This window comes from Gouania willdenowi, chromosome 14, assembly GCF_900634775.1.
Source record: "Gouania willdenowi chromosome 14, fGouWil2.1, whole genome shotgun sequence".
Classification (NCBI taxonomy): domain Eukaryota; kingdom Metazoa; phylum Chordata; class Actinopteri; order Blenniiformes; family Gobiesocidae; genus Gouania; species Gouania willdenowi.
The window spans coordinates 11,353,646-11,374,644 of NC_041057.1; the positions used below are offsets into that span (position 1 = coordinate 11,353,646).

A 20,999-nucleotide genomic window follows, 5' to 3' on the forward strand; every position below is an offset into this window, starting at 1 on the left:
TATGCTCTAACAAAGACACGTGGTAGGCTATGGCATATTGGTAAATATGAATTGGATATTACACACACACACACGCACACGCACACACACACACACAGATATTTTTGTATCAATAATAATATACCTCTATATTATATAGGTAAGATATAAAAATACATTATATAAAACAAAATAAAATTTAACAGACTAAAGTTCAACTGTATTACTCATGTTTTAGTTTTTTTTTTTAATTACTTTTTATCCCAATATGCAAAATAGGAAAGAGGATAAAATATTTGTTTTGTTTGATTTGTATTCAATACACTTTGATAAGTGTATTGTTAATTGCACTTTTTATTTGAAAAAATGAAATGTGAAAAATCATAATAGATTTTGTTGTTCATTTGATTCTTATTCTTATTATTTTGTGTGATCTAATTCCTAAACATGCAGAAAGAACTAATGTTAAAAAAACATGTTGAGCAAACTGTGATTTTGACTTTATATATGATATCTATGGGTGAAAACCCTCTATTTATACGCTTTATATTTTGTGTTCTAATTTTTTTTTGGCTAAAGTGAAGTTTTTCAACATACCACTGTATCTTCTTGATCCAAATACCTTTTATTTTTTTGTGATGACAAAAGGTGTGGGTGAAGCACTGTGGGCTGAATCAATACAGAATTCTTCTAAGTTCTCCAGAAATGCATTGAAGAAACCAGGTATTTACGTTGTTAAAATGGAGACAGACATAGAGACACGCATATGTTTACTACTGTATTGACAATTTAGAAACTCTAATCAAACTCCTTTTAGTTGAGGGGTCAATTATGGTGAAGTACATTTGATTTCAAAAAGGTTTGCAAAAGATTTTAGGCACGAAAACAAGTAATTTCAACATTGATGTGTCCTACTTTGCACTACCAAATATAAATGAAATATAAAGTGTTTAAGTGACAAACACCTGTTCCTGCAGGATCACTACTTAAATTTCCTTCATTTTGTGGCATTTTTAATTCAAATTGGGGAAATTTTGGGGTAAACTTTCAAGGAAATTGGAGGATTTTGGAAATATTTTGATTTCTTTCAACAAATTGCATTTAAAAATGACAACCATCATGTGATACACGGTAAGCATTGGAAAAGTGTGAGTCCTGCAAATATTGCAGAGTTTCATTTAATGTGTGTATTTGGAGGGGACTGAAATATCTACAACTGAATCATTTGGTAATTTAAACAGTCATTCATGTTTTCTCTGTTATTTTTGCAGGCCACATTGGATGCTCCAAAGGGCCGGATTTGGCCCCTTCATCAACTGAAGGATTTTCACAATTTATTGTAAGTGCATGGAGGGCACCCCCACACACTCACAAACATGCACATAGTTAAACGATATGTCATTACTCCTCCTCTTCTTTATCTTAAAGGACATACCACTAGTTTTTTGTTTCTACTCACACAGAGAGAGAAAAATCACTCATTTTCTTCCACTTATAAACCACACAGTCTGTCACTGTTTTGAAAGTTTTATTGACTCTAAAAAACAAAATGAAAAAGTGAAAAATATACAGGGGCTGTGCAACAGAAAGAATGAAGTTTTTGTCGATAAGTGGAGGAGTCGGTCATCTGTACTACATCCAAGTCGTAGTTTATGTGACCGCTCTTGCACCACGAGAAAATGTTAACAGACCTCTGAGTGGTAAACACATCTGTGTTTTCTTATTGAAGGGGGGGTCACGCTTGGGCTTTGCCGTTCCTTGTGTCAGGAGGTGTTGTGGGGAGAACCCAGCGATAGCAGTCTGTAAAACTGAGGCTCTTATCTACAGCACAGCTGGTGCAGTAGACGATCCCCAGAGCGAGCATTACTACAAGAAACACGCAGAGGGGAACGAGCAGGGCTACAAGAAGCCAGCTCTTGTCTTGTTTGGGTTTACCATCGCTAGATCTGTCTTCTATGCCTTGTGCATCTTCAACACTGTTAATCTTTGGCTCCTCTGCTTCCCCTGTCCCAGCATCAGACTCATGTGGATTATTACCTGCTACAATAACTCTGACTTCTTCCCCTCTGGTTTTTGCTCCAGCCTGATGATCAATTTCATTACCCGTACTGTGTTTTTGCCCTGGTGATGGGGTTGTGTGGTAATGTACTGGTGATAAGGCATCCCACTTGTTCAGGTCATTGTCTGAACCATGAGGCATATCAGGGGAAACTTCATGAGGTGCTTCTGTCAGCCAGTCAACTTCAATGTTAGTGTCCGGTTCAAACTCTGGATCAGGGGTGAAGGACGTGGACCAGGGAGTGTCAATGCTGGGGTCCAAGTCCTCCACAAGAGAGGAGTCACTGGGGTCAGGGGTCAGAGTGGAATACTCCTCATCGTCGGGCGAAGGCACACATGTCAGTCCATCTGACTGCAGGTCAAAGCCATTGTCACAGTAACACTGATACCCTCCCATAAAGTTGAGGCACTGTTGCCCGCAGGGGGAATCCCCCACACACTCATCAACATCCACACACTCTCCACCACTGCCCAACTCATAGCCAGGACTGCAGAGACAAGTGAAGGACCCCATGGTGTTCTCACAGGATCCTTCACAGCTTCCTTCATCCAGGCACTCGTCCACGTCCACGCACTCCCCCTCATCGTCTGGCTGGTACCCAGGGAAACACGTGCAGTGGAAGGTGCCCGGGATGTTGAAGCAGTCCTGCGAGCAAGGCTTCTGATGACATTCGTCAACATCGGAACACCTGCGACCATCAGGAGCCATTTGGTAACCCGGGGGACACGTGCAGCGGGGCCCCCTTAGGGTCTCCACACAGTTATACTCACATCCCATTACTACGCACACCTCCTTCATCTGAGGCTCCTCGGTGGGACTAGCGGCATCAGAAGAAAGTTGAAGCGGCTCGGTTTGTGTCAAAGGGTCCGGCCTGCAGCTGTAGCCGTCCTCGTCTATCGTGAAGCCTTCGGAGCAGTAACAGTAGTAATCTGTGTCGGTGTTCTGGCAGTACTGCTCACATCCATGATCCCCACTGCACCAGTCCTGATGCTGGGGAGCTGGATTGGACGAACAGAGCGGAGACTCCCTGGACCAACCCACAGTGTTATCATCTCTCTCCATACACAGAACTGTTTGCTCAGTCACAGCATTCGGGTTCGAAACATCTGCAGGACAATCCAGAGCAGCCACTGAGCCGTAGGGCACGTGAGTGAGTATGGTGCTGACCAGATGGAAAGGAGTGGTGTAAACAGCTGGAGATCGTCCTTCATCCCCAAGAGGTGGACACATTCCTTTGTAACCGTACTGACAGATGTATCCGTCCAGAGGGACTGCACAGGAGCCATCGATCCATCGGAGGTTTTCTTTGTGGTCACGTGCCGTTTCCGATGTGTGGAACGTCATGGCCACGCATCGAGGGGCCGCACAAGTTCCAGGCGTTTCTTCACGTAACCAGTTGGTGAATTTGCCATCCTGGTCTCCTGTTGGAAACAAAGACAACAAGAGCTCAGCACCTGTATACAGTTGTTCAGGCATGATAGAAGGCAGATTTAAAGGGCTTAGCCAATCATAATTATGGAAGCCACATGAAAAGTTTTGAAATGAGTTTGAAGTGGAAAAATTGCTTTAGGATTTCAGAGCCAAAGCTTGTGGAACTAAAGAAAAAGTTCATACTTTTGGGTGATTCACGGAAGTTAGTATCGGGCTAATTGGTTAAGCTAAGTCTTTAAAAGGCCAAATATATTTCTGCCAATCATATCCACCCATTTCTTTACTGCCACATTGCATTAAACCAAACTATTTAAAGTCCTGCCAACACACAGATGGAAGCAATATATGATTAGAATGCTTATTTACTGCTACATAAACATCTCACAGCTGTTTAGGTTTATAGATGCAAACTCAAAACATAAGTGCCAAATGTCCATGTCGGAATAATAATGCTTATGTAAATCAATTCAATTGAATGTTGCTTTTCATATAACATTTACAGAGTTATGTTTTAATTAAGTATAACCAGACAAAATGTATGAGAAGCTATAAATCAGGAAAATGCATGCTGCTTCTACATACAAAAATAATCAATTTATTATTACATCCCATTGTTTTTCATCTGGCATTGTTGGTAATGCAGAAAAAAAACCAAAAAATGTGAATTGAAAGGTGTGGTTAAATCAAATATTTGGTTCAAAGATTTGGCAGGAAGATGTGCCTCCTTTGTGTACGAACAAATGTAAACACCCCCTATGTTAAATCTGAAACACTTAAGGACTTCCTTGCAATTTTGAGGGAAAATGAGACTGGGATTCTCAGGATGCATTAGCACTGTTTGTGTTCGGGGAGAAGCAGCTAATGTAAAAACCAGTGCAGGACCCTGGAGAGAGGTCAGGTTACTATCTGTCACAAACCCAGAGTGATCGGATTAAAGATTAAAGGTTTAATTAAAGTCAAATATTAAGAATGTAAAACTTTGCCTGTAACCCAGACGTATCCTCTAAGTGGCCTTGTGGTTGAGCATTGGCGTGGGGGTCTGTGCAGGCCGATCCAGAGCCGGAGCCTCAACCGTGACCCTTGGGTGTCCACGGCCATCAGCATCTTATGGACCACACCCGCTGCCTCCACAGTGTGCATGGTTGCCAGTGTCCCCCCACGCTCCCTGCAGCTCCGCCCAGCCTCTCGGAAGCTTCTCTTTTGGAGGAAGACCGCGTAGCATCCGTCCTGGTGGCAGACGGCGTCCGTCTCTTCCAGCTGAGCTCGGCCCACGGCCTGGTCTCCCTCAGCCTCTCTGAGCCTCTGACCTTCACACCCAGGGGTCAGACTGACGGTCACCAGCCACAGGATGCACAGGAGACTCATTCTGCTGCTGCTGCTCATTCCTCCACTGGTCCCACTTATTGTCAGCATCCTCCACCAACACTTTATCATCAAACTAAGCCAGCCTTCAAAGGAGTGGTTGATGGGAAGAAAACACAAAACTATAAATAACACTGTTTTATGGCTTTGTGTTCACTCGAGGGAAATTCTGATGGAGTCTTAACAATTTAGGGTTGAAGATGTGTTTATTTTCTCTTCAATTTTAAGCAATTTTGTGGGATACGACCTGCTCAAGTGTCAACACTTTAACTCAAAGCAGTCCCGATTCACCTTGATTTGCACACCACCACCACAAATTTAGTGTCCCAAAATACAGCCTTGACCAATTTTGATTTAAAATGTAGGTCCTAAAAAGCTAAATATAAATTGAATGAAAAATGCTTCAAAAGTCCATTAGAGTCCAACAAAAGTACCAGCAGAACTCAGGTTTGAAAGGTAAGCAGGCCAAGGTTCCCCCCCAAAAAAGTGATAAAAAGTCCAATAATAGGGTCCAAAAGATCTTCAGTGACAAACGCTGGACTGTATCTGGTCCTGCCTCAGCAAAGTTGGCTTTCTGACTCAATCTCAGAAAGAGAGAAGGATGGGGGAGGGAGGAAGGGGATGGGGGGGGGGGCTACGACGTAGAGGAAAAAGAATTGTGTGTTTTTGGAAAAAGCGGGCTGGAGGAGTGTGTGTGTGAGCGTAAATGGGAAGGCTGGAGGGGTTGACGGGTTTGGGGGGGTTGGAAGGTTGAAAACCCTCAGAGAGTTATGAAAACCATACGGCACCATCCTGTCCCCATTTTGCTCATGCCTTTAGACACACAGAAGTGCACAGACGCGCGCACACGCACATACTCATGCATGCCTTGATGAAGTGCATGCTGCTTAGCATCAGCAGTGGAAAGTGTTTGTCAGCTCTGTGAGATGTAGGAATTGTCTCCCCTTCTCCTCATTTCTCTTCCACTCCTGCCTTTATGACACTTTCTTCTCCCTTTAGCTCTTAAATGTGTTTCTTTTTTACTACCACCTTTTTTACTGATCCGTCAGAAGCCATACCTTGACTTTTCACACTACTTTCTGTCATCCCTACTAAATTCTTCTCCTTTTTTTTGTCCTCACCAGCTGGAGTTTCTTACAGTCAAATGGAAAGATTGGAGCATGGAATAGAATACCTGTCGAACTGCTCCCACTCACAATCAGTGTGTGCATGTGTGCAAAGTTCACTCCAGTGCTGTTATTAAATACCTTCATATGGTACAGATGTCTGTCTAATTGCACGTGTGTGTGTATGTGTGTGAATTTGGCGACCACTCGAGGGCATATGGAGGAGAGGAAACAGGAAATGCCAGATGTGCATCAGCCTGACCTTTCGGTAACTTGGGGTGACGAATAACCGGTGGGTACCTCCGCTGCCGTCACTCGATCCCTTTCTGCACATGAACATGCGGTGCCAATTTTATGTCTAATCTTAAAAATGAGGAAATTACAGTTTGTTTGTTTACTGAAACAAGCAATAAAGTAAAACGTGAATGAAGTGCGTTTATTTTAAAGTTTCCCCTCAGCCTACGACGGAGGATGTGGATTGAGATCCTGAGTGGGACAAACATCTAATTTGATAAATGACAAATTAAGCTGTGCCCACACAAGGAGGCCTAATTGCTGCACAATCACGCCTGTTTGTCTCGCCACAAAGTAATTTTGTCTGGTTCGCATCATCAACAACATTTCATCCTCAAACCTTGTTGCTTATTGCAATCGCAACAACGACAGCATGATTTTCCCCAACGTGGCCTTTTTTTTTAAAAAGAAAAAAAAAAAGAAAAGAAAAAAAATGATGATGAGATGGAAAGTAGTTAAACTACTCTTCTCGTAGCTGTAACCATTATTAGCCGCAGCACAGGCCTGCGCGCACAACAGATGAGTAGTTTAACCATGTTGGTTTTGGCAATCCCAGTATATACAGTCTCACTATTCAGCAGTCCTGTGCACTTATGTAACAACCTCTGGAAATGAAGAGGGAACAAACATTAAACCTTTGCATCCTGGAGAGCCTAAAGAGCCTCTCAGCCTTATTCCCCTCCTCCTTCATCCTATCAACGTCTGCTTTTCTTGGATTACCCCCATTCCCTGGTCTTTTCCTTTTCCGTTATTATTATTTCATCCCCTTGTCCCTCCTCTTCTCTTCTCCTCTCTCGCATCCTCCCGCCCTCTCTCTTCCTTTATCTTTTGCTCGCCACTTTTTCTCCCATTCTTCAGCTCGACTCTTGTTATGACTTCCGAATCAGCAGGATTTTGCCCCAAACCCCAAACCTCCCGCTCAAGGTCTGTTTATTCTATCATTCAGCCTAGTGGGCTCCTCCTCCTTCATATTGCCACGTACCATTAGACACATTCCTGAAATGTAAATGATAGAGCAGACACAAGCTCTGTGCTTTAATATTTTCGACCCTCAAATTCCCTCCTATGCGTTAATCTGCATACAATGCAACTTGGTTTCTATTGAAGCTCAAAGAAGTCATTGGTCACATATCCTTCCTGAGTCCTAACCAATGGTCACGTCTCGTCTTCAAAGCATCAAAGCAACGGAATTACTCCAGCTTTTATTTCTAATTTGTGCAACACAATAGATGTTCATTTGATTTTCTGTCGAAACAACTCAACGTAAAAGCACCAGTGATTCATTTTTGACAAAATGTGTTCAATCTTATTTTCTCTGTTAAAAGGCAATCAATATTCTCCATGAGTCATCACAAGATCACAGTCAAGCTCAATAAATATCCACAAAATGTGAGGAGGGGAAAAAACAGCTCAACCAGATTCAAATTCAAACCACCCAAGAATAGTTTCACTTAAAATCACAAACGTGTAACCAGAGATGAAAGAAAAGTACAAACATGGCCAAAATATGCATCAAAAGTTTGAGCAGCTCCTCAAATAAAGTGCTGATCCATTTAGTCGTGGATGAGGGAGTTTTACGCGAAAGTGAAAATCTGTAGGTGGTGACACGGAAGGATGGATCTCTGTGAATCAAATCTATTATGTGTGCATTGTGGATTACATCCATCATGAACAATGGGTGTGTGCAAATAATCAGTTTCATTGTCATAGTCTTAAAACTTTTATTCCTACACAGGAAACGGCAACTATCACAAAATGATGTGGTATTATTTTTTGTGAACCGCAACAGGATTTTCTTTTATGCTTCTTGCCGTGTGACATAATTTATTGTCATGATGCGCGGCATGTGTCGAGCTGCTTTGAACTATTTGAAAACCAATGTATGTCAATGGGATTTATTACCTTAAACATAACCCTCCCTAACCCTAAAGAGAATGTTCTGTTTGACGTAATTGCGCGAAATAACTTCCAGTTGAAATACATGAGTTTGAAAGTCGTGTCTAGCAGCACGGAAAAAATGTAGAAGTCTTGTTGGCACGCGCCAAAATAGAAACATTTTCATTTTCATGACAGGTTCACGTTTCCACATAAAATTGTGTTGGCAGATCATAGAATCAGAACATCGTAAAAAGATCACAAACACAATCCCTGCATGTTTTGCGCCGTAATCATTCTTAAAAAATAATGATTATTTTAAAAATAGTGGATGTAGTAATAGTGGGAGCTTTGCCTCAGATAAATGAGAAATATGTACATTTTCAGTAGTGTTCCTTTGAATCAGGGGGTGTTTTTGGCCTTTTTTAACACTAAACTTCCTCATCAAAGGTGGCCAGCTACAGGGTGATCAAGCCTGAGCATGCGTTCAAAACAGTTTCGCACTCTCTCCTATCTGCAGCTTTGGGCCACTTCACACCCGGTCTGTGTCAATCAGACTCAGTGACACCATGGTGGTTAGTGTAACTGCAGCCATCAGCCAAGCCATCGCGGGGGCGCGCATTAGCTGTTTGTTTATCACCAGAGCACAGCTGATAGTGGATAGAGGATGGATACCCGACCGAACCCTGAAGGGACCCGACGGCACCGGACGGGTCGGGTTCGGACAGATATTTAAGACTTGTGTTCGGGATCGGTCCCATAGTGTCGTTTGTGCACAGCGTTCTTCCTTTCCAGCTCCTGTAACACCGTCGTAACTGTAACAAACTTCAAAATCAACACTAATTAATTAAAATATCTAACAGTTTGTAGCTGAGATAATATAGGAAATTACAACAAAGACATAGAGCAAAAGGAATAGTAACAATTTTCTGAAAGTCAAGACTAATTTTAATGAATCCATAACCAAAAAACATAATAAAATAAGAAAAAGTGAATTTTTGATTAAATTACAAAATGAATAAATGAATAAGTAGTAGTCTACAATTTAAAAAGAAAAGAACACTAAAACTGAACTTCTACTGACAGAGGTGGGAAGAGAGAATTACAATAACACAATAACATCATTGTTCTTTTTAGGTTTCTGCAGACATTTTTAATAAAAATCTGCATTTATTTGCTGTCTTTTCTTCACCCTGCAGTTTGTTTAAATCTGCGTTGTCACCACTCACCAAACATTGTGGCTGCTTCAAATGTGTTCTTCATGGTTGACAACCCAACCAGCAGCCGATGACGCCATGGTTCACACTCTTAATCCACCTACAGTATTTTTCAGTGCAAAACCAAAGCTTGACCTTAGGTTGTTCTAAAACGATTCATGTTTTGTTTTAAACAAAAACGGTTCAGGTTTTTGGGTTGGATTTAGGAACTGACTCAATAATACCCTGATGGTATTAATGACCCTCTGACTTTTACGGTGCAAATACAACCTATGAATTCTCTGCATATCTTACTGTCAACAGCTTTCTTTTTGTTGTTCCCCGTGGAACAACAATTTATTGTTTCATTGTGTATCCTGACATTTTTCAACACTGTTTAAAGTTTGGTTTAGAATCACCTTCTATCATTAAACTCATTATTGTATGAATAGACAACTAATGAAGAAAACTAAAATGTTAAAATAATGCAAAACCCAAAGTATGCAGCATTGCTGATACATTTCCCATGTTGACTGACTGAGTATTTTCCAGAGGGTTGTTGTTTGCAGCCCTAGACCAGCAAAGGAGTGGGTGGGTTCAGCAGGAGGGTCATTTAACCCTCTATCCCTTTGACCTCTGCTGCCGCCCGCACCACTTGACTATTAACTCCCTGCTGCTTTACTGGCCAGCAGATGGGCATGTGGTTGTACTTCATATGTGACCAAGTCAGAGGGAGGCAGAAGGAGCGCTGCTTGTGAAAAAAAAAAAAACAATTTTGGCTTGTCGTTTTGGTGTAAGACGAATGCAGTGCATTTCTTTGTTATCGCACCTGGGGTTAAGCTGGATGTATTTGGCAGCGATTAATCATTTTTATCGCTGAAAGGCAAGGTTGACTAATGGTTGTCTACGATGAAAAAACTACTGCAGAAAAAATATCCAGAATCAGGGAAGGTTTTGGAGTATTTTGGGTGTAAAAAATAACAAATGGCAACATGAACTGATGAATAACACATCCTGTTAATCCCATTATGAAAAGGTGTGTGTGTGTGTGTGTGTGTTAATTATCTGAGCAGCACAGGGAAACACGATGCATTCTGAGAAGAAATGAGTGTTTACTAGACAATTTACTGACAGGAAATGTTGGGTCAAATTTTATTTGACTTTGATGAAGAACATGTACTGTCAGTATTCCCTCGTAGTAATTACTTCTTTGTCATTCTGCACAACATCAAGTTCAATAGCAAAGATTGAAATATCTGAGTCGTACAACCACATATTTGATGTGTGGGAACTTCTTGATCTTTATTTAGGCCAAATTCCAGAAATCAAACTCCAATAATGTGTTCATCGTTGTGCCAAGTACTACAGGGAGGCTGAGTGGAGCGTTGTTTATGAAGAGTAAATCAATGTGTATTTAAAGAACAAAGAATAACCTGTGCTTGTTGTTACCATAATGTGTAAAGATATTTCCTTTAAGTCGATATATTTTGATAATATAAATGTGGTGCAGGGTTTGCATGTGCTCTCCACGGGTTCTTCACACAGTTCAACATTTTAGGTTAAAGCTGCAGTATGTAGAACCATGAGACTTGTATGGAATCTACCACACTCCCCCCTCTCCTTCCTGTTTCAAATTATTATTCTCGGGAACGCACACAATTGTGAAGCTCTGCGACTTTTTTCTCAATGGAGACGAGTGCCAAATGTGGGGACTTTATCTTGAGTTATTGGAGAGTTTTTTTTGACATTTTAGAGACTCTGACATGAAAGCACTTACCAATCTCTAGTTACTGTTTTGCTGTGAGCCACTTCTCTGCCACAAAAACTCACAGGTGGCTGCAGTGATCCCATCTGCAGGTCAGAGCAGACCCATACCAATCTACGTCCAGACTGCAAATAAAGTGTACATGTTCTCTCCACCTTAGATATGCTTCTCTTGGGTTTACACACAATTTATCCTATCTGTTATCACTCTCCCTCTGACACCAGTATGTGTAGTAGAATACACACATACAGTCATGGACGTTCGCTTTGGTTCCGCGTGGACTTTAGACTGTTGCTTCACCACATCTGTCTTTCTTTTTCCGCTTGCTTTGTCATGTAACCGTTAAGCCATAACACCGCAATGGGGACTTCTCCTGCTGGAAGGTCCGCCATTGCACTTTTACTACAAGGTAGGACATGAACTTGCATCGACTTTAGTCGGAATCAAGCCAATAGTAATGCCCCAAACAGCTCATGGACCACTCTGTAAAAAGATCTCGGATTGGCTGAAAAGTAGTGTCACACTCCAAAGAAAAGAAGCACAAGCCTAGCCCAGTGTCCTCTTAGAACCCTTTGATTTACAATATGATCAAAGGTTAGAATGGATTTTGACCAAATGAAGCAAAAGGAAAAAAGAAAAAAAAAACTTACATATTGCAACTTTAACAGGAGACCAACTGGCCATAACAGTTGGACTCCTGTCAGTGATGGAGCAGCAATATGATGAGGGTGTTTTATCAGTAAACAGGCTCCAGCATCCTGTGTAAGGATGAACCGATGTAAAGAATAGATAGATGGATGGATAACAATACAACCTGTCATCTAAGAAAGTAAGTAAGAAAGAAATACTGCCTCATTTCCCTCGCTGAGCCTTGGTAACGAAAAAATTGTATATTTTCTAAGTGTACTTGAGGTCATCGCGGCACAGACAATACATATTGGGCTTATTGAATTGTTTATATCCTATCAATTCCAGCGTATAATATCACTTATTCATTTATCCTAACCACATGTGGCCTTAGTCCTTCTCTTTCTCTCTCTCTCTCTCACACACACACACACACACAGAAAGACATACACATATTGAAGCATTTAACAGCAGCCCTGCGGTTGAATACCAGAGTGTGGGCATTCCTGGTGATTCCTGTTGAGAAAAGAGACGAAACTTGTATCCACTTATTCAACAAAGTCCATGTGTTTCATCTCCCATAGCAGACTGAATCCGTCTCACACCCAGATTGTCAATAAAACCGTAACAGTCACATCTGAGCAAAACTAAGCTCACTTTTCTACCCTTAAATCGAAATGGCATAAACGCAGTAGTAACTAAAGCCCTCAGTTTGAATTGTTTGTAGTGGTAGAGGAAAAGCTGCATCTAAGTATCAAAGCTAAAGTCTGATTGCAGTGTTTTATTTAACCAAGTGTCCATTCTCTTATTATCCATGTCTTGCTTCGTCCGTGCTTGATTTAACTCCTGTTCACACCTGGAAGCTGCCCAATACAAACACAGCCTCCAGTGCTGGTATCCAGCGAGTAGATCCAGTGGAACAATTTGGGATTTTCAGTCTGGCACACACACATACCTTGGAAAATCCATAGACATTTCCTTCTGAATTCAGGTCTTTAAACCAAACAAACATCTTTCAGCTGTGACAGCCGGGCTACATGACATGCAGAGGCTGTGATGCCACTGATGAATGTGTTATCAAAAGGACTCCAGAAAGAATCATCACAACCTGAGACAAACACGGCCAACCTGTACGAACTGCTGAGAGGCAGAAAGCAGAGAGGACAGAGGCTCATTCCACACACATTATTCCTTTACCAGATGATGGGCTCAGCTTTTCCATAGACACGGCCATGAATCCACCAACGTGCACACGCAGGAGTGCACGGACACGCTGCTCTCCTTTGAAGTTGCGTGTGTGCTTTTGTCATGATAATGGTTTTACCATAGAGACAAAAGGGGGGACGTTGATGTCACCAGTGCAGACATGTGTCTGATGTGTTAGTCTGTTGAGAATAAAACATCTCAGCGTACCACTTCCTTCTCAATCATCGAGCTCACAATATCCCAACAACACACATTCAGATCGATCAGGTCAGGGGGGCTCAGCTTTCACCATGCATCGCAAAAACCAATTCCTTGGAAAAATGAGCAGAGAAACTACTGTATATGAACTGTCTGGATCAAGAGAACTCCCTAAAGGCACGACTAAAATCTTCAGCAGACGTGTAATGGAATGAGAAGTCTAACAGTGGTTTTATCATTTCCTTTCTAATAATCTGCTGCCATTGTTTCAAATATCCAACCTTAAAGCAAAGAGTTTGCTAAAATAGTTTCAAGATGTGAATGGTCAACCCCTAAAAGCCAACAGTACGATCATTTTAGAGCTGCAGCTATTAAGTCATTATTTTTTAAATTTCATTCAATTAAGAGATTTTAGGACAGGTGAAAATGAGTAATAATGATGCAAGAAAGACATTTCAAACACAACAATAAACCGATGTTTACCAGAAGCAAAAGTAGGACAAAAACAAAAGATTTTAATAATTTTTGAGTATGGATTTAAATGTTAATAGTTTTAAGCAATGTTTTCAGATCATTATGTAGGACTGGTTTGTTTTTAGCGCTCGAGTATTAGTTTTCTCAGAAAGTTTGCATTACTTGGGCTTGTGAACTTAACACGCAAGCGGACTCTGGAGCGGATCAATTAAATTAATTCTACTCAGGATAAAAGGTTTGATTTCAGAGCGGTGGGATACAAACTTGTTCCATTTCACACCTTTGAGGTAAAGCTAACTGACATGACAGCAGCACTGCAGTATAAATAATGTGTATATATACACACACACCATGAAACATTAAACATGGCTGAATGTTTGTAGAAACTCAAAGGAATAACCAGGTTTAAACATTATGGCTTTACCAGCTCACAGAACGCACACACATACATAAGGCTCTTTGCTTTGTTTACGGTTTTTTTGCATGTATATGTATGTATTGAAGTCTAGTTTCATTTTTGCATTTAAGCTTTTTTTTAAAAATTCCTAATACTTTTTGACATAGAATCCAGAACCATTAATTTTTTTTAACAATAACCATTTAAAGAAATATAGTAACAGTAACATAATGAAATACTGTCTTTTTAAATTGGTCTCTTGTTTTTATATTTTGAACCCACACATGCACTTTTATACTGATTAACTTTTTTATTCCAACAGATTTTTACCTAATACCTAATGTTGTTTTCATGATTGTATCTGTTTGGCTTGAATTTTTGAAGTGTAATTGAATGTTGTTGAGAGGGGCATGTGCAATTTCATTGTACTTGTGTAATGTCAATAAAAGGATTCTATTCTATTCCAGTAAATTCACAACAATCCTTTTGCATCCATCCTGTCACGCCTTGGAGATGTGGGTTTGGTGGTGGAAGCAGGCAGGTGTAGAGTTCATAGAACCAGTCCATTTTTATAATAACAACAAACAAAAACCCAAACCCAAAAGTTCGAAGGAGGCACGAGGTAAACATGGGCCAAAAACCACTGCAGCACTCAAACAGAGTAACATCAACAACGACCCAGCAAACAGTCATACCTGGGAAGCACAAAAACACATAAATTAACAAAACCTGAAACTACACGAAACAAAGACTAAGAACTAAGGACCTATGTTATAAATCTAGATTGGATTAATCTCCGTTAGCTGGCGTCAACTCACCAAACATTCCCTGTCAGACAGGAGCTGTCTTACGACCGTCGATCACCTATGATCACAACACGCGAATTTAAGCCAAGTGATTAAAGCCTCGCTAAGTGGAGATTGCAGCGTGTGACTAATTAATGGAGAGAACTGGCAGACTGAGCGTCGTTACAATGAATGGAGGAACAGCTTAAATTCTTAAACAAAAATAATGACAATAAATCTATGATGACAGTGAAGAGCAACAGTGAATTATTGCAGTGCACAGCAGAAGGCGGAGCTTTTATACTCGCTCTGATCTGATCCACTTCATAACTTGGTCCCGGCCAAGTTGCTTAAGTTTAAAATGATGAATAATTAAAATCCATAATTCAGACCAAAGACAACCCTGTTGTCACAGAAGAGGCAGGAATGAGAGAACCCAGACAGGAAGCTGCTGACACAAAATGCGCAAAAGCGCAAGACTATTTATGATATTAATCTATTGGATGATAAACGGACAGCGCTCTGCAGTTAAACTTTATTGCAGCACACACGTAGAGGTAATCTAGATTCGTAGCATACCCCCTAAACGCGGACCACAAGGGTAAACACAAACAAAACTAAACAGATCCTGACATGAAGCTAATCCAACCTTCACACAGACACGCATGCATTCACCTCTAATGTCAGTTTAAATCAGATTATTACTCTAACAGGAGGAAATCCATTCCTTCAAAAACGCTGCCATGGGTGAACCTGAAGCACAAACATCAATATTATATTTCAAATGTTCTGAAAAATGAAAATTTCTTGACACAGTTGACACGTTGAGATTTTAAGGGAATCATACTCAGATTTCTCAAAAGCATTAGTCTCTAATACAATGCACATGGCTTTAAAAAGCAAAAACCACAAAGTACAAACAAAGCTCTTCTCATGTTCATTTATAAGTCAATAACAAAAAAATAAAAGAAGAGCAATAAAAAGTAAGCAGTTTCCAAAACTAACCTTCAGCCAGATCACACACACGTGTAAGTGATTTGGTTTGAATTCCTTCTGTTATAATGGCCTGATTGCCTGATTTCCTTTAGCCTGTGAGCAGATCAGCATGGTGTGTGTCAAAGAAGCGTACTACTTTCCAAAAAGGTACGCATTGACTCTCTAAATGTCTTTTCTGATCAATCTTTGAAAAATGATGCAGCTGAAAATGACTTAGAGTGTGAGGAAGGGTCCAAATGAAGAGACCAAACTGATCAGGATCAACATCAGCTTTAATCAGATCCAGATGCACGACCAACACGGAGCAGACCAACCAGGTGGAACGTCTCCCACACTAAGAAAGATCTGGACCAATTTCTATTATCAAGGGTAGAGTTTGTGAGAATTGTCAGAAAATAAATGCTTTAAACTGAGTAAAATCAGTGTGCAAAAGGCTCCTATTTTTCTAATGTATTACTAATGTGGTCATCACATAAATCACAAATGCACGTTTCAACCTTTCACCTTTCGGCCATTTTTACACATCCTGCGTGACCTTTCCATCTCTGCTGCTCTACATTTTGCATTTCCCAGGGGAGAGACTGACTTTAGCCCTTCTTCTTCACCTTTAGCTTCTCTCTCTTTCTCTCTATGGAGCACCTCCTTTGCTTCTAGCTCTTCTTCGTCATCTTTTTCTCTCTTCTGTTCATCTTGTTTGTCCTAATAACACAGCAATGTCTCTTTACACCAGCGTATGTGTTGGCTGACTGTTGTATGGAAGTGCTAGACTACTGTCTCGACTGCTGGGTCTTTATTTCACTCACTAACTCATAGGTCATCTGGTTTTCTACTGAGCGCGCGCGCACACACACACACACACACAGCACTTTTTTTTTTCATTAAAAAAAAAAAAAAACTGAACAATGGTAAATCTAGACTTAGAGGAAAAATTGTGCTCCTATCATTAACTACCGGGCGTTGCATCTCGTCTTCTCTTCCGTGCTTTTTTAAGAGCAGTTTGTCAAGGTCATCATATCATAATGTGTGTGTGTGTGTGTGTTTTGGGGGATGGGAACAATTGATTTACCAATAGAGATCATGCTGCTTGAACAGACTCCCATTGTGTCATCCCATGTGAGGATAAAAAGGGATTGTGGAATTGGCTGCTGTGATGCATCTGTTATAAAGGAGTGTCACAAACTAAAAGTCATCAACTATAGGTCTATTTTAAAAGGATGACAATGAGAAGAGCCAGGCAGGCTTTATTAGATCTACCATCAGTATATTCTCAGTTTTTTCCCCCTCACAAAAAAATTACAATTTCCTCTTGAGAGATTCTGCTGATCTATTGTTGGTCTGGAAATGTTGGTGAAATTAATCCAGCACAAAGTGAAAGAAGCTGTAGTGCCATGGCATGATGTTATGGGTAAAGAGATGAGCTGATTTTAATATAAAGAATTGTGCAATCCATGAGCAGTTACATCTACTGGATTAGCAAAAATATTTTTATACACAGGTAGCGTTATGTTGTGTTTGCACGTCATTTACCTTGTTTACCAGTTATGTTTAGTGTACAGTTATGTAATGTTGGATTTTCCTTTTTATTACTTTATCAAAGTGTGAGTAAAACCCCAGGTTGTTGTTAACCTGCCACTAGGAGGGAATTTACAGAAAACAATGACAAAAATATAGAAAGTGACCCCAAAAACATACAAAATGAAAATGGTGTAAAATTAAAAAGCAATAGCCAGTGTTGAACCCATAAAGGGCAGTCACTCTGACATTTTACAACTAAAAATGCTAAATTTAAATAATATGAAGTAATATAGATTGATCAATAATCTACATTACTTCATACCTAATCATGTATGTATTCAGCAGAAAAAAGGTTTTAGGGAGCACTTACACTTTAATGTAATGGGTCTGTTGACCTGCTTGAGTTTGACACGTGTGCCGTAACGTATCCCATGACTCCAAACACTGCAGAACTCTGAACTGTAGCAGCAGTGCTTGACAGGAGTAACAGCAGAAGGCTTTAAGTGTTACAATGATCTCAGAAAACAGAAATGATTACAGTAGAAAAAAAAGGTCTGTTTTCAGAGCAGTGGATCCAGTAAAAGCATCAGCTGTGGCCTCAATGCTTGGATCCACTTTAGCTGCTTCTCCATCAGTGGCGCCACCGGCCGGATTCCTGTGCCAGAAATCCAGTTTCCAACTCTGAACATCTGTGAAAATAAATCTGAAAATAACATTCGAAGTGAAGCACATGTAAAAGTTCTGTAACCTTGTATCCTTTAAACAAAAAAAAAAAAGTGCTAAGAAGGCTAAGAGCAGTGTGAACCAGGGTTGAGGTCAATTACATTGTTCAATTACAAATGTAATCATACATATTCAATTACAATTACGGTGACCAGTATTTTTTTCCAATTACAGTTAATTTTTTAATTTCTTTTAATAAATAACCAAATAAAACGTAACCTTCCTCTTGTGTTAGCGTCTCTTATGACAACGGGTCGATTTTGACCCATGTCTTAAATCAGCTGTAAAATACACTAAAAAATATTATCCATCATCCAATTTGTTTTTATCGCTTGGTTACTTTAAGCTTCCTCATCCAGGAAAATATTGGTATTAATATTTTTGGTGTGGGTGTCTCACCTAGGTTTAAGTTGAATTAACTTGTAAATGACAGTTTTTATAGAATTTTTATGCCAATTACAAATACAAAGTCTATCATCTGAACTCAATTCAAATTCAATTGTGATTACACAGCAACCATTTTTTTTCCCCAATTACAATCACAATCATAATTATGATATAATTGTAAATAATCATCAATTACAACCCTGGTGTGAATCCATCAGCGTTGTTCAGAGACGTGATAGAAAACCTGATGAGTACAACAAATAAAACAAATTAAAAAAACAAATAAAACGTAACAACTAGCATTTTGAGTCATAAGAGATAAAGATCAAAATATACTTAAAATAGAGGGAAAAACAATACAGAATACGATAAATGTAAGCATTCGACCTGAATTTATTACTTTCATTAATACCAATAACATCACCTCACAAATAAAAAGAGACACTTCAAAAAAGACAGTGTGACAGGAGACGCATGGAGTGGAGTACCATTTATCAGCAGCGAGGACGGTGGCCGTTACATCCACAATGTGCTTGATTCAAATCCCAGACGACAAGACGCTGTCGTCATTTTAGAGTTCAAACATGTTTCCTGCATGAAGCAGTTCTTGGTTTGAGTCCAGCTCGTTGACTATCACCCCTTGGTTTCATAGCTGGGACTCCTCTTCACAAACTAATCCATCAGCGGAACGATCAGAACAAAGCCCTTCATGCGTGCAACAACCAAGCAACGTTCACTAAGGCACGTCATAGAGACAAAAAGAAGAACCAACCAGTGTTCAAATACTGAATGAACTGTGTAAACAAACACATGTGCAATAGATTTACAACAGGACCACTTTGAATAAATAAAAATACACTAAAAAAAAATCCTCCAAACGCATTAAGACGGACTAAAAATAATCCAACTCTTAAAAAGGAGACACACTTAGACTCATGAAGGCACACGTGTGTTAACAGCTGTCCTAAATATGAGCTTTTTTATCCAGTGCTAAAGGGGAAACATCACCAATACAACGCTCTCGGGACGTTTCCTCTGGGCTCACTGCACCACGCATTTATCTTTGTTGTTGTATTTCCTCCTCCTCATTTCTAAACCTCGCTCTAGACGCTCATCCTCCTCCAGAGCCCTAGAAAACACACAGAAAGGTACACAAACACAGAAACGTACACAAACACAGAAACGTACACAAACACAGAAACGTACACAAACACAGAAACGTACACAAACACAGAAAAAGAAATTAGCGTGAGAAGAACACTTTTCCATGACTAAAATGTACACATGTGCTCACCCTCTCTCTTTGGCATCAATGTCCCTGATGATTTCGTCCCTCTGGTTGACCAGAGAAACCAGTTCCTGAAGGAGCAGCTGCTCCCTCTGCTGCTGGGTGGATGACTTCTGCCAGTCTGTAGAACAAACAACAGACACTCATTACAGCCTCTCACCTCTCTGAGCTTATTTGTTACACATTTCACAGCATGGTTTCACTGTTTCAATGGTCATTTGTCAGCGTTTAATGCGTTTCTGCCTTGTGTTGTGTTGTATTGGAGTTATTCTAATAAAACACCCTGGGAGGAATCATTGGAGGTTTTTTAGGAGTGTGACGAACACTGTGAAGAGAGTTTACGACGCTGTGGTAGCATATGGAGGCTTTTACACAGTGGTGAGAACTGTGGTAAGGTGAGATATTCAGAGTATCTAAATCTAAATCTAAATCATCTAGTTAAAAAAAGTATTTTCAATAAATGTTTTGCATTTCTTTATATTTTATTACTAATGATATATTTTTCCAATTATTTTCTATAATTGTTTTTTTTTTAAATATCTTTATACATTTGCACTATTTTCTTACTTGTCTTTATGCTGAGATCTACTGTGTTTATGTGCTATTATGTGCTCTGTGTCAATAAACATCTAGATGATTGTATATTATATAGAAAACTAAATAGCAATATCAGTTTTATATATATATATATATATATATATATATATGCTGCAACAGGACCCACAAAGAACTGATCTATGGTCTCACCCATAGTTTGGGTAACATTACTTAAGGCTAAACAATCTAATTCATCTTTTTCTGGACACAGTCATGTCTACTGTGCATTCATTCCCCTCAGATGAGAATAACAACTCAGCTTTGGGGTCCCCTAGTGGCTTGTGGGGCCTGTATGCAATTGCATATTCCGCCCATAGCCAGAATGTTGCTACAATACAAACAGTTGGATGTTGGTTTGATATTTGTTAAAGTTTATTTTTATTATGAGAAATTAATATGGTAAATTGGAACATTTTGCGATTTTATTATTTATTACGACACAAAAGTACCAAAAATTGGTACCGTTGAGTACCGATATTGATTCACAGGTACCGAGTATCGGTTCAAATGTGAAAGGTATCCATCTTTTAACGAGAAGTTTCACTAAAGTTTTATGAATGTTTCAAAATGTTTTGCTTCTGACATCATCTGGGATCACTCACCCTCTATAGCCATCATGACACGCAGCTCTCTGGTCAGAAGCTCAAACCTCCTCTCCAGGTCCTGCTCCTCCTGCCTGGGGACAGAGTCGTTCATGTCAGTGGGTTAAATGCGTGTAAAACAGCACTGCTCAGAGGAG

At 40.0% G+C, this 20,999-nt stretch overlaps 2 protein-coding genes across 19 annotated transcripts in view; both read right to left on the bottom strand.

The window, feature by feature from the left end:
- Positions 1-1,490: 1,490 nt before the first annotated feature.
- LOC114476250 (endosialin-like) lies at positions 1,491-5,402 on the bottom strand. The gene is made up of 2 exons (XM_028467640.1): positions 4,453-5,402; positions 1,491-3,459 (listed from the first exon to the last, which is right to left on the bottom strand). The coding sequence occupies exons 1-2, from the start codon at positions 4,901-4,903 to the stop codon at positions 1,715-1,717; spliced, it is 2,196 nt and encodes a 731-aa protein (XP_028323441.1). The 5' UTR covers positions 4,904-5,402; the 3' UTR covers positions 1,491-1,714.
- Positions 5,403-18,748: 13,346 nt separating this feature from the next.
- LOC114476220 (EH domain-binding protein 1-like protein 1) overlaps positions 18,749-20,999 on the bottom strand; it is a 42,174-nt gene continuing 39,923 nt past the window's right edge. For all 18 annotated transcript variants that reach the window (XM_028467580.1, XM_028467581.1, XM_028467578.1 and 15 more), the window contains 3 exons: positions 20,863-20,936; positions 19,670-19,784; positions 18,749-19,504 (listed from right to left, as the gene is read on the bottom strand). In XM_028467580.1, coding sequence (XP_028323381.1) covers positions 19,417-19,504; positions 19,670-19,784; positions 20,863-20,936 — 277 coding nt within the window. In that variant the 3' untranslated portion in view covers positions 18,749-19,416. The remainder of the gene's footprint in view (positions 19,505-19,669; positions 19,785-20,862; positions 20,937-20,999) is intronic.